We start from the raw sequence: 17065 nt of genomic DNA, 5'->3' as shown, positions 1-17065 counted from the left end.
ATAAAACCTGACCTAATGCTTTGCTAATAAGATATATTTTTTTTTTTTTTGGTTTTTCGAGACAGGGTTTCTCTGTATAGCTTTGCGCCTTTCCTGGAACTCACTTGGTAGCCCAGGCTGGCCTCGAACTCACAGAGATCCGCCTGCCTCTGCCTCCCGAGTGCTGGGATTAAAGGCGTGCGCCACCACCGCCCGGCTAATAAGATATTAATAGTAGTCTGGATTAAGAAATATTGAGTAAAATTGCAGATGACCCAAGAAAAAAGGTAACTGAAATTACTTGTTTAAACAAAATTTTAAATTGTCTAAACAAATTTGGATGTTAGGCTAAATATAAATAGTTCAGATATGACACTTACTGAGATTTCAAACTAGGAACATACATTAGTATTTCTCAGAGGAGTCAGAGGTCTTCAATTAATAATTGTCTGGAACTAAAAATCAAACCCAGAATCTGGTATTGCCCCTGACTCCATGTTACCTCTTAACACAGAAGCCAGGAAATTCCATTGCTTATCTTGAAACATGTTCTTATAAAATATAAATCAGCTCAAATTCTTTAACTGTCTTATTTCATGAAGAAAAGCAAGCATCCTGCCAGACCCCCTGCTCTCTGATTTCCACCTCAATGTTATCCTATTTTCGGATCCAGTTCTCAACTACCAAGAGTCAACTTCAGCGGTAGCACTGGGCACAGCCTTGGCTGCAAAGCCCCATTGTTTCTTTTCAGCCAGAGGCATGAGGAGGACCCTACACACTAGACCAATTTTTAACCCGTCTGCTTCATGAATTGCTCCCGTGAGATAAGGCCGGGAAATGTTTTCTTTTCTCTAAACATGGCTTCAGTTCCACCTGCTACTAAGGGAGCCTGTTGATATCCAAACCCTCTCCAATCACCCTGCTTTAGGAGTCACCAAAGGTATGCATTGTCCAAACTGTGTTCTTTAGGAGCACAGCTCTGTCTTCTGTGCCACCAGGACAGTCAAGTGCTAGCAACAGAAACTATATGGAACATAAAGCCAAATCTACTTAGCTGTCTTGCCCTTTATAGAAGAGTCCTAACCCAATGCTGTAGCACCCACATGTTTCTCAATCTTGCCCATTGTGTTAAAAATATAGTTTCATGCGCCAACCAGATTTGTTTTGGAGCCTGTTTCTTCATTTCAGAGCAACGCAATCTTGGGGAAGTTATTTGTCATTCTCACACCTGTTTCTGAGCTGAGAAATGGGAACTAAAAACCTCAGAGCATTTCTGGGAAGGTTAACTATAATCATCCCTAGTGAGTGGTGTTCACGGATGCCTGACCGTAACTTTAAGAGTCAGATGCTATCAACATTATCACTCTGTGTCACTTTTTGTACTGTCCAGGAAGTCGAAGCAGCTTCTCCAAAGTCGTCATATTACTATGTGTTGGCAGAACATGATACATATTTTGCAGTTATATACCCCCAAATGAAAGTATGGTGATTACAGGATCTATAAGCCTTCCACATTCTTTAAGCATGAATCTCTGTGTTGACATGTTTATAACTTCCAAGACATGACCTCATGCCACAGTGCTGGCATTTACAGGAAGCTATTTTTGCCAGGAAGTTTGCATTTGGTGTTATGCTCCACTTCATCTGATCAAGAGATGGGCTTCTGGTGAATCTGTCCCACACTGAGTGACCATCCTAAAGGAGAATGGTCTAAGGCATTGAAGAAGCAAACTAACCTTGAAGCCGGACAGCCAGAGATGATCTAACTTATTACTATAGTCAGGTTTCCTCAGAGTCAATGATTCATCTCTAAACATAAAATGAACTGGGTGTATTGTTATATGCCTTTAATCCCAGCACTTGGGAGGCAGAGGCAGGCAAATCTCTATGAGTATGAGGCCAACCTCGTCTACAGAGTGAGTTCCAGGACAGCCAGAACTGCATAGTAAAACTCTGTCTTTAAAAAAATAAATAAATAAAAACATAAAATGGTATTTATGTTACCTCATAAAAAACTGAGGATTAAGCCAATAAAGGAAATTATCTAGGCTTTCATAAACCATAAACAATCAACAGCTACATTTCAGTCTCTATGAGAACATTTTACCTTTAAAATTTTAAGAAGAGAGAGAGAGAGAGAGAGAGAGAGAGAGAGAGAGAGAGAGAGAGAGAGAGAGAGAGGAGAGAGAGAGAGAGAATACACATTAATTGCCATGGTGCATGAGTAGAGTTCAGAAGACAACCTCAGGTGCCAATCCCGAACTTTCCACTTTGTTTGAGACTGGGTTTCCTTGTTTTGCCATTATATACACCAGGCTACCAGACCCTGAATGTCCAGGAGTTCTCCTGTCTCCATCCCATCTTGCCACAGAAACACTGGGATTATAGACACCACCACTGCAATTTACATCAAACTGGGTATTCAAACTCACATCCTCACCCTTGAGTGGCAAGCATTTTAGCTACTGAGCCATCTCCCCAGAATTCAGCAAATATTTTGAAGGACTTTTTTGAGGTAGAGAAACGGCTCACAAATTAACAAGAAAAAAAGTTAGTTTCCCTCAAGACTGTAAACTGAGACCTTCACTGAGATAAGGATGTATCCAGTGCTCTAGACATCTCCACTTACACTTGAAATGATCTGACATAGGATGTCAAGGAGCTCTCTGAGGGCAGATCTGTGCATCTCAGATAACATATCTAACTGGTTGATTGGTTCTACACACTTCTTAGACACCTTTCTCCTCAGATATGGGAGGATCTGACCAACCAAGTTCATTTGTAACCAAAAATAAAATAAAATAAAATAAAATCTCATTGGATCAGAGATGAACTCTTTGATACACACTTAGAAACCAAACATGGAGTCTTCTAGATGGCTACTGTGTGCCAAATATCATTCACCACAATAAATCTTAAACTTTAGGTCCAGGTCTTCAAACCATTGAGTTCAGAGGTTCAGGAAGACAGCACATTGTTCAAGAGTTATGGCAAAGGAATGGTCCTTCTTTATTTCACTTTTATATTGAAATTCTAATGTTCAGCTAAATGCCACAGAAGTAACCAGGTGGTATCTTGATTCTAAAGGTACACTCTGTCTTCCAATCCTGCCTAATTCCACATGGTAGGAATTCTCTCCCTGTGCCTTTTTATCTCTGGAAATATATCAATATTTCCCCCAATATAGAAAGTACATCACCTTCTCTCCTTACCAGGGGTGGTCGCTCTTTCAGTTCCCATAGTTTCTGTCTCAGTTCTCTGCGTGCTTCCCTGAATTTACTGTCCAGGGCTGGGGAAAGGGTATCTACCAGCCCCAAGATCATGTAGCTCTGTATCAGGTCCCTGTGGAGAAAAAATTTTCAACCTAAAACCAAAGCTTCTCAACATGCCCCAATGAAGAATCCCTTCAGTAAATCACCTTGGTATACCTGTATGCAGCCCTGTCCTCTATATTTACAAAGACCAACTGCCATATATACCCAAACACCAAGAAACAGTCTTTCTTGATTTGGCTTTGGGGGTGGCAGAGGAAACAAGTTCAGAAGTTGCCTTCTGAAGTTACAAGGAGAGAAGGACTTGATTCATCTATTTCCACAACCAGGAAACCTCAGCTCATTTGAGGACAGATGGCTAAGTACAGCAAAGGTGGGGTGTGGCTTGCCTTGGTCCTGCTGGCAGCTCTCTTTTCAGGCACACTTATAAAACTGCAGAAGCCACATGATTGCTGCTTTGCCTCCCCTATAGAGGGTTTCTAGACAATATCACCCCTGAGATGCTATACAGAAGGGCTTGGGTTTGTGCCTTTCAAAGTCGGGCTTTCAGGCATTACCTATAGTGCAGGAGTTCCTTAAAGGTGGATGTTACGTTCCTGGCAGGACCTCATCTTCTTTACCCCTACATCCTTCATTTCATGTGTCATGTGGTCCTCACACCTCAAAGCCTTACATAATTCTTGGTTTTTATGTTTACTTTTCTACCACCCACTCTACCCTTCTGTGTCCCCCTACATGGTGGGTGCCTCTCACGCAGGGTGTCCCTGATACCTATGTGTCCTCACTCTCCTTCCATGCCCAATATCTGTCCAGCTCCACCTGGGCGAACCTGTTTGCCAGCAGCTCCTCTTCTACCAGTTGTGACATGTTTCTCAAGTAGTCTAGGTCACGGACGACAAGGGTCTGGGCGGGACTCAAAGACATCGGTGTGAATATGGCTTGTAAGCAGGACAGCCAGTCGATGGCAGGGGCCATTTCCTTAGAGAAAGGATACAAGGTTGAAAAGAAGGAAAGGACAAGAAAAGGCACAGGATGGGGAGGGAGGGGCTGTGCTAGGGCAAGGATTGGAGGATTTCCCCCGTAACTGGAGCTATGGAAGAACGGAAATGAAAGGAAGTAAAGGGCCAGGAAGAGGGTTCAGTGGTCAATGGCACTTGTCACCGAGCCTGACCACTTGAGTTCAGTCTCTCCAGCCCATAGGATGGAAAGGCAAGAATCCACCTCTTGAAAATGGTTATCTGGTTTCCATATTCACACCTTGGCATATTCATGCCCAGCACTCCACATAATAAATAAATAAACACGCGTATTTTTTTTAAGTAAAGAAATTAAGGGTACAAGGAGGAAGAAGATAAAACAGAGAAAGGTTTTGAGAGACCATCAAGCACCAAGTCCTCAGGCCCTCAGTTCTAGGCACCTGCAGTTCACCGATAGTGACCACTTGGAAGAGCTTGTCTTGGGCCTGCTGCTGCTCTAGCGGCCTCAGAAACTGGAAGAGGCGTGAAGTAAAGGAGATGAACCAGGCAGCATGCTGTTGCACTTTCTGGGCATCTCCTCCCAGCAAAGTTCCCAGGCGATTCAGGTAAGTCAGCTGTTCCCGCAGGATCTAGAAGACAAGGCAAACTTCGTCTCAGAAGCCAGAAGCAGCCTTTTGCCTGGGGGCAGAGCGGGTGTGTTGTGTGGAATCTTACCTGCGCATAGATTTTCTGTTCCTGCTCTTTCTGGAGAAGAATGTCAAACTCCGGCTGGTCTATCTGGACACAAGAGAGACTGGAGAGAAGTAGGAGCATAGGGGATGGAGAGGGAAGGCGTGGGAAGGCAGGGGAGGAACCGTGGAAGATGGGGAAATGGGAATAAAGAAATGAGAGAGAGGAAAGACTATACAAAGAAAGACGGGGACCATGGGGAAAGTCTATGCATGCAAACATTGAGCTTCTCAGCAACTGAGGAACACACAGATTTGTTTGCAGGAAGCTACTCTTTGTGCCAGTGTAGATCTAGAGTCAAGGATATGAGACACCCATGTCAGGTGCACTAATTAAGAAGTACTCACATTCAGTAACAAGATGCACATTTTAATACATGCTTTTAAAACAAAATTAATGCAGGAAATCCATCATGAATAAAACATCATAACTTTGCTTATAATGAATTTTTAAAGATAAATTCTCCAATGTTAGGAGCTTGAAGCATGGTTCTACAGTACTTGCTTATCACCGGATTCCACACACTATTTTATTCTATTTGTAAAGTAGAATTGTTTTTCGAAGAACCATAATAGTTTTGATCAATTTTGAAAGAAATTATTTTTAGAATTGAAAATTTGATGGTTTGTTCACATAGATTTTGCATTAATTTATATTTTAAAAGTATTCAGATTTATATTGATACTATATGTAGGTGATCTGTTCAACTTTGCACTCCAGTCAAGTGCCCAGGCCCCAATGTTCTTTGATTCACAAACTAATTGTGTTCATGCACTCCTTCCTCTCTTCTAATTTCTATGTCCCACTCCCACTCTGACCTCCACACTTTTCCTCCATCTTGAAAATAATCTTTTAGTTTACCCCTTTATTGCATTTTATGTCTAAAGTTTAGAGAGGAAAAAGCATCTTTGCCCATTGTTACAATTTCTTTACTGTCCTCCTGAACTCCAACTACAATCTCTGTCTAGTCTTAGAAAAATTTTTGTGACTAGCTGCAAGTTTTCAATGGTGTCTTCCAGTTCCCTACTCTGTGTGTGAGAGAATCTCTCAAATTCATAGTTCCTTTCTGTAGTTCCTCCCTTTTGCCTTCTGATCCCAAACATGGTGGTCCATCTTCTACCTCCATGATCCCTTGCACTTTCCCATTCCTCCTGCTTAAGCATCCCATGGGCTCCTCTGCAGTTTATTCCTTCTACCTAAGCTTAGTCAAGAGACTATCCACACTGGAACTGATTTCATGACTCAGTATTTCCTGCATCTCCTCCTTTTATTTTCAACCTTGGAAAATCTCTGGGACCATTAACAATGTGTTGAAACTGACCATGTTCTCATGCTCAGCTCTTATTTTTCGTTTTTGCTGTTATTCACCAAACTCAAATATGTTAAGTTAGAATCCTCAGCTTCTTCAGGTTGCCTCCAAAGCTGATTATTCTTGAGCTCTACACAAATCCATGGTGATATCTGAAAGAATTCAGAAGCTCCTCTTTTTACCATATGCTAATAGTTATTCATTCTTCTTAACTGGGCCAACAATAATTTCTGGCCCAGTCTCATATTTTCATTCACACCCAATCTCCAGGCCAGTCTCTCATTGACCTTGTGCAGAAGCCCCGCCACCCCAAATACTTCCTTTAGCTCAGAAGTTTCCTGTAACACTTTGATGGTGTCTTTTAGTTTCATTCTTCCCTTGAATAATTAGCCATACCCCAAGACTCTGTTCACATCCTCCTCTCTAAATCTGTCCTTAACCACTTCAGATCTTAACTAATCCCACCAAACCATAACAGCTAGATGCACAAATCCACATGTTAAAGCAGAATCTTGGAATACCTTATAACAATTGTCATGAATTCTTGAATAATCACCTTGTACAAAGCTGTGGGGTTCAGTGACAAATATAGACCACTCCAGTGTTTACCACAGCAGTGATAGCTCCGTTATTTATTTATTTACAAACTCAACAAACACCTAGTATGGCCACTAGTTGCTGAGAAGAACTCTAGTCTGTTGAGGCCACACTCGTTCAGAGTAGTCAATGCTAAGAGCATTTAACGGGTGACAGAGGGACTTTACCCAACTAGTGAGTTGGGAAGACTTACTGAAAGAAGAGGCTCTTAAAGCTAACATCTGAAACATGTAGGAGTCTTCTAGCATTGTTACAGGCAAGAAAGCAGCATATGCAAAGAGAAGAGGAATATTTTTGGCATTACGTGTGAGTCAGCAGAGCGTAGAGTATAAGGGGGAGACGGAATGCAACAGAAGATAAGCGCAGGGGTCAGATCACAAACTTGCAATGCTTTGCTGAAGATTAGGGGCCGTATCTTGATGACTGGGTGATCTATTAAAATGACAAACTCTTAGCTCTTAAGTTTAGAAAGGTGCCTTGGGGGAAAATAAAGAGTAAACAAGAGAAAGGCAGTTCTGAAGAACTAATGGAGAGGTCCCGCAGAAATTCTTATTTACAATAAAGAAGTCTGAAAGTACTCCACTCTGCTCAGAGCTGGCCCTGCAACACCCTTCCCCAGTCTCACCTAGTCTCACCTGATCCGTGTAGTACTAATTTTCCCCTAAGATAGGGCTGTTCCCTCCTTGGCACATATGTCTTATCTCCCAGCCTGAGATCTCTTTTCGAAGCAATGATAGCCTGGAGGTAGAGACAGGCTCAGGCGCAACTGTGGTGTTGCCAGTTTATCCCTCACCTGGATAACTGGTGTGTGTGGAGGGCTCGGATGAGGTTGCAGATGGGCCCTGAAGAATGGGAAGTGGCCGTACTGACTCATCAGAAGCCTCAGAGTTCGGTTAAAGTCTAAGGAAGTCCAGTTGCCTGAGATGTGCCAGCCTCCAAGCTTGGAAGAAGAGAGACAGAACTGAATTTAGGCACCCCTGAGAGCTAGCCCCAAAGATGTGCTCATCTTTCCTTTCCTCGCAGCCACCTGCTCTGGGTTTCCGAGCCCTTTGTTCCCTCTAGGCTTCCACTTCTTTCTCTACCTTCACTCTAAGTCTCAATTCTTCAGGGAGTATTTCCAGTTCCGTCTTCCTCCTAGAACCTGGAATCCCTAAGAAAGAGACCTGCACTCTAGAAAATCATGGCAAGCCCTCAAGCACTCACTGGTCATGTGAATTACTCAGAAACAGTGACACTCCAGTTTTTCTCACCTCTTCAATAATTTGTTGGAGGGGACCTACTCCTTCAGCTTCAATGGCATCTGTGTCCATACAGGAGTTATAAAATTGGAAGGCTTTCTCCTCCCCAGATCCTAGGTGCCAAGACCCTGGGGTCTCTAGAAAGGAAACATGAGGACATTGAATGAGGAGATACTGGTACAGGGACAAGCAGGAGATGGGAACTTTATAGGAATGTTCAGGAAACTTGCCCACAGTGATAGAGGAGAGGATCAAGCTTAGGTAAGTGAGGGGAACTCCCAGTTTTTAACAGCTCAGCTTGACCACAGGATTAGAGCAGGGAGATGGAGTGAAGATGAAAAATGGGGACCATAAAGGAAATTCAGAAAGGGAAACAAGAAAGAAAAGAGATGGAAGAAACAAAAAGATGGAGAATAAGCAGGATGGGAGTAAAGGAGAATGTTGGGTGGAAGTGGAGGAGCAAGCCGGAGGTTTTGCAGAATTTAGAGCTATCAAGATCACTTGGGACTCAGTTGTCTGCTTGCCCAGAGAGTCTGCCATCCTGTGTCCTCACCCAATAGTCTCCACAGCTGGCTCTTGTTCTCTTCTGAAAGAGTCTGAAAAGAGTCACTGGTCCCATTGCCCTTTTCACAGACAAAGCGGAAGAAGTCAGTGCAGGGGTCTACACTGCTGTTTCCAGAGGCCAGGTAACGGGCCAGGAGGTCCAAACACACTGGCGTCTCACAATGGCCTGTGAAACAAAAGCTCAGAGCTAGAAACGAAGAGCAAACTGAACAAGGGCTCCCCCAAGGGGCTGGCAAAGGACTTCTAGTGAGGAAGAAAGGAGGGGCTGAGTTAAAAAGGAAATTGTCTGCCCGGTGGCCTGCCGGCTGTGGTGGGATTCAGGGTGAAAGCATCTAGATTCTCAGGAACCATGAGAGTAGGGAGGGGCAAGGAAGTCATGGGGCAGGAGTCTCGGGGGTCAGGACCAGAGCATATGAGGGAGGGCTGCCTAGGTCACGGGTGTTTCAGAATCTTCCTTACGAGGACCACAATTCCGGAAGATGTACACCCAGAGCACAGAGGAACCGAGGACCAGGCCACCGAGCAGGATCGCTATCAACACCCGTCTGCCTCTTGTCCACTGTCTGCTCCATTCAGTGGGAAGCCCTTCTTCTGGAGAACCCTAGTGGGGGAAACAAACAAGACAAACAAGTTTGGGAGGGACAGAGATGATAAGATGATGAGAACTGGGCACGGGGGTTAGTGTTAGTGTCCCTTTGTACAGGGGTAATTCCGCTTATTCTCTCTAAGATCCAGCTTTCTTTAGACCTCTAATACACGAGACAGCAATTCTGTGCAAAAAGGAATCAAACAGGGTTTGTAGGACTTTAGAGATAGAAGAGATGACCCCAGTGTCATAGCAGAGGCCACTTACCTCCTGGCTCCAGGGAGGTCCCATTCTACTGTCCTGGCTCTGTTCCATGGGCCCTTCCACACTTCTGTCCTTCTCCTCCTGACGTGGGTGGAGGAGCGAGGGGGAGAGAGAAGCTGGTTTGGAAAAGAAGGACATGTCAAAGACAGGCTTGTCAAGTCACACTGACAACTCCCCTCCCCGCATTTTCATCTCAAGTCCCCAGAACAAACCTCTTCCCTGCCTGTTCAGCTTCCCCACCTCCTTGCCCTCACCACCTGCCTTGCCTTTCCCTTTTTCTATTCTGAAAGCTTCATATTCCCTCCTCTCCAGTGTGTGGTGAGGGGACAGGATATTTGCACAAAGCCACCCTAACCCCCGCCCTAGGCTCTGGCTCCAGAAGCTGGACGTTTCTCCAGGACACTTGCCATCTGTCTCTGCTTCTCTCTGGCTCCCAGAATCCTCCCTGGGTCTGCTCCAGGTGCTGTATCTAAAGCCAGCTTACTGGAAATGGCATCCCTTTAGCCCCCACTCCAGTCCCTGCGGCCCTGGAGAAGGGGCACCCCTTCCACTCTATCCCTCTGTCCCCAAATGTGTACTGTTGGCCTCTGGGTGGAGCCTGCTTATCAGAAAGGGAACACTCAGGCCTCACCTCCTCCTTTATCTCCGCTTTTCAGGGGGGGAAGAGGGAGGCATCTCCACTCAGCAAGCAATCTTGCACTTGGCCTGCTCCTTGTGTTGGGGTCTGTAACTTTGTTCACCCTGTCTCTTTATTTCCAGAGTATCCTTTCCTCCTCTGCTTTCTTTCCTGATTGAAATCTCCAGGAGTCTTTCATTCCCGAGGCAAATGCCACTTGCCAGGGAGGCCTCCCAGCCCCAAACCTGTTCACCACTGTTCCCAAGCATGCTTCACTGCTTTTCCGTGTGAGCCATGGCCCTGCTGGCTGTAGTCAGAGCCACACATTAAAAAGATCACCCAGCTAGCAGACCCCAATCTGCTAATTATTAGCTCTGTAACAATAAACTAGCCTCTTGCACTCTCAGGAAGGTAAGCAAGTTTTATCATCTGGAAAATGAAGGTTTCTCATGCCTGCCTCCCGGGGTTCCATACTTGCTATAAAAGAATGAAGCCCTTTTGAGTCTCTTTCTTTACTCTGCACTGTATTATGGCAAAGATTTGTCTCTTCATCTCCTTATTGGTTGAAAATATTTTGTGGCAGATACGGTATTCCTTTTCCTTCATAATCTCTCAAGATGTCTCATAAATGTGTAGTAGGAATGGATGGAATGTCGAGCCCAAACCCTCCTTCCCACATCACCCTGGGACCTCATCAGCAGTCTCAGCAACTCAAGCATGTGTCTGTTCCCTGTATCCTCTTCGTAGGTAAAATGTGATGTATTAGGACGGCCAAGATAACGGCATGAAAGGAAAACTTCCTACTTGGGTCTTCAGTTTGGAGTCATTGGGAGTGACATGGAGGCAGCAGGGTGGCTGTGCAATTTGACAAGCAAAGCAAAGCTAGTGTGACGTTTGAGCCATGATGTAGTACCAAGGAAGTCATGAAGAAAGGTCCAGACTTCATGCAATAGAAAGCAAGATATTAGGAACAATGAGTCCATTGGGAAAGATGTGACAAAATAAAATAATGTTTGGGAAAGTACGATGTGGTGCTGAAGATTTGGATGGACTGAATAAGAAACACAGAGGACAGTGGCCATGCTGGCAGTATGCTGTGATGAAGTAAGGTCTGGCCCAGGCTGATGGCAAATGGAAGGAACACACAGAAACCATTCCTGTGTAGGAATATGGTCATGGAATCTGATGTCAGGGTAAGGAGGTTGTAAAAAGGTCACAGACAGACTTCAGTGTGGTCTTGGATGGCTAGGAGAATGGTGAGGTCAGGAATGGAAGTGGAATTTTGGTTAAGGGTGGGAATGAGGATCAGGCTACAGGAAAATTGTTACTTGAGGATGTCAAAAGAGCCTGGGGCCCAGCAGGATGGCTCAGTAGGTAAAGCTCATGTGTGCAAACCTGACAATCTGAATTTAATGCCCAGAATCCATGGCAGAAGGAGAGAAGTGACTCCCAAAGGTTGTCCTCTGTTGGGTGAAGAAATAGCTCACTGGTTAGAACGTACTTTCAGAGCCCCTGACTTCAGTTCCCAGCACCCACATGGCTCACAACTCCTGATAACTACAGCACCAGGGAATCTGACACTTCCTTGTAGCCTCCACAGGCACCTGCGCTCACATGGTGGCACACATGCACATATGCACACACACACATGCACACACACACACACACACATTCACAAATGTAAAAGGGTCTATTCCTGCTCTGCTGCACACCAAAGGTGTGTTCCTTTCTCGGGAAGACTGACGCTCTCTATCCATGAGCACTCATATTCTCACTATATTCACTTTCTCCCTTTTTGCTCCCAGCCAATGTCTTTAGTTGACAATTCTCTAGGAAAATGATTCACAGAGACAGTTCAGATTAGATGAGTGTCAGCTGGTGTCCCTCCGCTGCAGCATCATGCTGACACACGAGAGTGACTTGAAGAAGCAGTGTGCTGTGTGACACCAGCCCTGTGGACAGCCTCCCCAGCCTGAACTTAGCTTCTCTCCTTGTTGGTGCAACTGAGTCCAGTAATCATGATGGTTTGGTAGCTATGACGATGGGAAGTGGTTTCACCCCTCCCTACCAAGATGCTCCCGACGGTGTCACTGTTCCTGAAGCTGCCTCAGGAGCGAGGCCTCCTTATCTGTTGTGTCCTGCTCTGGGTGACTCATCACCACCACAGCCATGCCCAACACATGTGCAGAGCAGCCTACTCATGGAGCTGGGCAATGAGAGAGAACAGAGTACACCTCATGTAGCAGCCATGTTTCTCTCTGCGGGAACCGCAGCCCAGCTGCTCTAATTCCTCTCTATCATTGATTCTAATGCCAAGATCTTTTTCCTGATGCCAATCATCAGAAAGGATCAATCATGATGGCAATAGTGTCTGCCGTCCACAGACCACATCTGTGAGTGGAGTATGTGTGAAATAATCCAACCATACATATTCTTCCTATCAGTGTTCATAGCAATTCTATGGGAGGAGATAAGAGTTATTGATAGCTCCATTTTTCAGATGAAAGTGGGGGTACACGGCAGTATGGTAAGCTTGTACATTGTTATGAAATTAACAATTAATCAGGACTGGGAACGAACCAAAGCCTTAACAATTGAGCCTCTCTGGCATTAAATTTGTTTTAGTGAATTTTTTTAAAGTCAAAATTTAGTTGCTTTTCATTTTTAAACTGTCCTTTATTGCCTTGAATTATTATGCATTAATTGAGGGTTGGAGTGGCGATCTGATATTCTCCAAAACTTTGTTTTCCATGCTCGTGGTCTAACCCAGGGCATACAATATGCTAGGCAAGTTCTCCAATACTAATCTACAGCCACAGCCGCATTCTTCAAATTCTTCTGTTTTTATATTTATTTATGTGTATAGTAGATGTGAATGTTCATATATGCATATATTTTGCACATGTGTGCAAATGTGTTGAGGCCATAGGTCAATAGTATGTGTCTTTCTCTCCTGGACTCCCCTTGACTTTGAGACTGAGTCTGGAGTTTACCAGTTAACAACGCTAGCTGGCCATTGAGCTCTGTGGAGCTTCCTATCATTGCTTCTCCTGAGCTCAGATTATAGACCCACGCCACTGTACTCTGTTTTTTTCATGTGTGCTGGGGACTGTAACTCAGATCTTTATACTAGTGCAAAAAGTTATCTTTTGTCTTTTAATCTCAATTGTGATCTCTAGTTCTTAAATACATCCTCCATTGAAGGAGTGATTATAAAGTCCTAAACCTGTATGCAGGGACCTGGGTCTCCTTGTCTTCTCGTCAAAGTCCTCAGCACTGCTTGATGTGTCAGCACTGATTACACTGGTCCATTCAGAATTGGGTATAATTCACCTTCATGAGTAGCTTCTCAGTTGTCAATGTAATCAGATGATCTCAAAATCGCCACTGGTGTGTATATCTGAGTACCATGGCATGTACATAAATGTCCTTCACTTTTGAAGCCCTAAGTTCTACAAACTACAGCTGATTATGGGTCAGCAACAAAGGCACTGTATTCAGAAGGTGAAATTTAAAACCCAGGAAGGCAACTTGAGTATCTTAATGTGTGTGTGTGTGTGTGTGTGTGTGTGTGTGTGTGTGTGTGCGTGCGCGCGCGCGCGCATGCACACGCGTGCTTTGAGACAGGGTCTCACTTATGTAGCTCCGGATGGGCAGAAAGTGTTTTGTGAAATCATTTCACCATTAAAACAGTATACTGTTATTTTAATATTTTAATTTTCATGTGCATTTTTCTCTCTTAGATATATTATTGGAGAAATATTGCATTTAAGCATCCCTATTTAATTCAATGAGTAAACAAATTTAAAATATAGTAAGCCAGATTTGCTAGTACATGTGTGCCTTTAGTCCAGCACTCGGGTGATGAAGACAGGAAAATTATGAGTTCAGGGCCAGCTTACTCTATTGAGTCTCTGTCACCCCATATATATGTGTGTATGTATGTGTATGTATACATATATGCATATATGCATATGTGTGTATGTGTATACATAGGTATATGTTTAGATATACGTATATGCATAAATATGTAGTACATAACATACTCTTGAACATTCAGTTTTACTTTCTGAAGACTATGTGCACACACACACACACACACAGAGGGGTGGTGAGTGGTAGGGGGAGTTTGTTCTTTGATATGCTAAAACCTTATTAAAGGCACTACTCAAAAGTGGAAGATCTGCTGTCCAGAGATACAGAGGCACATCTCAGAAGGCAGATCCTTGTCCTGTTCTGTTATTGCATCCATGCTGCCATTCTTTCTTTCCAATCCAGTAGCTAAAACAGTACGCTGGATACAGGAAGCTCTAATAACGTGTCAATTCAGCTTATGCTTCCTCAACAAGAGTTCGCACAAGACTGCTAAACACCCTGTCTTAGCCCTTACCGTGATAATGATTTGAAATAACTACCCCAGTTCAATGGTACAAAGCAAGCATCCCCTCACATGTTCAAAGCCTTGTGTGCTAACTCATGCTCTTCTGAGCCCTGCTGTGTTCTGTGCTAGTGGCTGTATTCAGAGGGGTTTAAATCCAGAGCACCAGCTCACACAGGTTTATCTCACATGTGCTTTTCTAGGCTAAGCTTCTGAGGTACAGGGCTGACACTTAGCAGGTCATGTCTTCCCATAAAAACTCACCATAGTAAAGACTACAGATCAAGCATGTAAGACTTTTACAGCTAATGGTTCACCATGTCTGCTAACACTCCACTGGCCAAATGCAAAGTCAATAGGCCAGAATTGTACTTTGCCCATAGGAAGAGGGCAAGGCAAAAGGATATTTGACAATTAATGAATCTGTACCATGATACTCATTTTATTGAAGGTCTCAGAAACTCTCTAACGAGGATAAGGGAATTTAATCATCACGTTTGACATCATCATAATAATTGATTCTTATAGAAAACCATCAAATCTACAAAGAAGTGAAATGCTAAGAAGCAGACAGGATCACCCTTTTATGAGGGAAACGTTGAGAGATGCACTATCTGATGAATGGGGAGCCTCTTTCATGTGCTCTAGACCTGAAGTACACTTCAGAATGCATGATAGCATGCAGGCCCTCATCTCTAAATCTTTAAACTGTTTGACCCACTCATGCTGTTAGCTCTTACACAGAATAATTTTTCTAAGACTCTTATATTTTTTTATTTTAAAAATTTAAACATATGACATGTGCATATGATGTGTGAGTAATGTGTGTATATATGTGTGTACATGACTGTGCATGTGAGTGTGAGCATGTGTGTGCCATAGCATGTGTGCAGAGGTCAGAGGACATTCTTGTGTATTGGTCTTCACCCTCCACCTTGTTTGAGACAGGGTCCCTTGTTGTTCACTGCATCGTACTCCAGACTAGCTGGTCCACACAGTTCGAGGGATTCTCCTGTCTCCACTTCCAATTTCACTGTGGGCATGCTGCGATTACAGTCATGTGTACCACATCAATCTTTTTGATCTGTTTTCTGCAACCCCAAACTCCAGACCTCATGTATGAATAGCAAGTACTCTATCCACAAGTCATCTCCCCAGCTACATTTTAATATTGACCTTTGTTCTGGAACTGATTCTGACACTTGCTTTTGCCCCCCCTCTTTTATATGTTCATTACTCACTAATATGAAACACGAACTCAGACTGAGTTCTGTTACACAGTTTGGTTTGCATGCACTTAGATCCTTCACTTCTGGAAGACCAAGATAAAATCCTGTACTCACCTTCATTATCACAAGTCTATTACTTTCTTTATAGTTTTAATGAATTAATGAATTTCTGAGGCAAGATCTTGCTATGCATTCCAGCCTAGCCTTTAGCTCTCAATATAGCTGTCACGGCCTTTTGTTTGCTGAGATTACAGGGATAGGATATTATTCCCAGCTTAATTTGATCTACACTCCAATTCCATGCCCACCCAACTTTGTCCTCATCTAAAAAGCTTTTAAACCCATTGAGTTTCTTTAGTGCTTCCTATATGTATTTAGGTATGTGGGAATCCATGGAACTTGTATGTCTTAGCAAGGGTCACAGCCTTAAAGAAAACCAACCTTCCTGTTCCAACAGCTATTAATTAGTTGTCAGTACCTCCTCAGTTAAGGATGAGATCTTGTGCTCACCTCCCCACTCCATGCTGGGATTTTATCTGGTTTGAGCATTCACAGGTCTTATCCATGCTGTTACAACCACTGTGAATTCATATGTGCAGTTTCTGTCTTTTGTCTGAAAATGTTGTTTCCCTGTCCTCCTCCACTGCCTCTGACTCTTACTGCGTTTCAACCTCCTCTTCTGCAATCATCCCTGTGTCCTGAGGAAATGAGGTGTGATATAGATGTCCCATCTAGGGCTGAGAATTCCACAGTTTCTAACTCTCTGCATATTAACCAGTTGTGAGTCTCTGTGTTAATCACCATAAACTGAAAAAAGAACCTTCTCTGATGAGCTTTGGGAGTTGGCAACCAATACAAATTGTAATCATTTATTGTGAATAAAATGTTTAGAAGTATCTGTACATTGGGAAATAGTTGGATCAGACAGATTGACATATATAGTACCTCATGCCTTCATCGTGTTTTATGGTGAACATGCCCCAAATCTGCCCACTTGGCAATTTTCAAGGTTGTAATTCATTGTATTAACTGTAGTCACTATGTCACACACTAGAACACACACTTGACCTTATTCCTCTAATCTAAAACTGTATGTCCTTAGAAAAGTATCTCCCCAGTTCCCCGTTTTCTATTCCATTCTCTGGCAGTCACCATCGAATTCTCTTCTTTTTGTGACTTTAGTGTCTCCCAATCACAGGCACTTTGTCATTGTCTGTCTCGGTTATTTTACTTAGCACAATATTCTCCGAGTTCGTCCATATTTTCCCAAAGGACAGGGCTTCTTTCTTTTTCAAAGCTAATAGTATTTCTTTGGAAATAAACACAT

The 17065-nt window shown here is 43.5% G+C and overlaps 1 protein-coding gene across 2 annotated transcripts in view; it reads right to left on the bottom strand.

Annotated features, from left to right (window-relative positions):
• Window positions 1–17065, bottom strand: part of Kel (Kell metallo-endopeptidase (Kell blood group)) — a 76994-nt gene that overhangs the window by 7033 nt on the left and 52896 nt on the right. For both annotated transcript variants that reach the window (XM_076566425.1, XM_006997146.4), the window contains exons 2-10: window positions 9519–9631; window positions 9125–9266; window positions 8655–8831; window positions 8114–8238; window positions 7657–7803; window positions 4943–5005; window positions 4669–4857; window positions 4081–4229; window positions 3192–3321 (exon numbers count right to left, since the gene is read on the bottom strand). In XM_076566425.1, coding sequence (XP_076422540.1) covers window positions 3192–3321; window positions 4081–4229; window positions 4669–4857; window positions 4943–5005; window positions 7657–7803; window positions 8114–8238; window positions 8655–8831; window positions 9125–9266; window positions 9519–9566 — 1170 coding nt within the window. In that variant the 5' untranslated portion in view covers window positions 9567–9631. The remainder of the gene's footprint in view (window positions 1–3191; window positions 3322–4080; window positions 4230–4668; window positions 4858–4942; window positions 5006–7656; window positions 7804–8113; window positions 8239–8654; window positions 8832–9124; window positions 9267–9518; window positions 9632–17065) is intronic.

This window comes from Peromyscus maniculatus, chromosome 3, assembly GCF_049852395.1.
Source record: "Peromyscus maniculatus bairdii isolate BWxNUB_F1_BW_parent chromosome 3, HU_Pman_BW_mat_3.1, whole genome shotgun sequence".
Classification (NCBI taxonomy): domain Eukaryota; kingdom Metazoa; phylum Chordata; class Mammalia; order Rodentia; family Cricetidae; genus Peromyscus; species Peromyscus maniculatus.
This window is presented reverse-complemented; position numbering and strand designations above follow the sequence as displayed.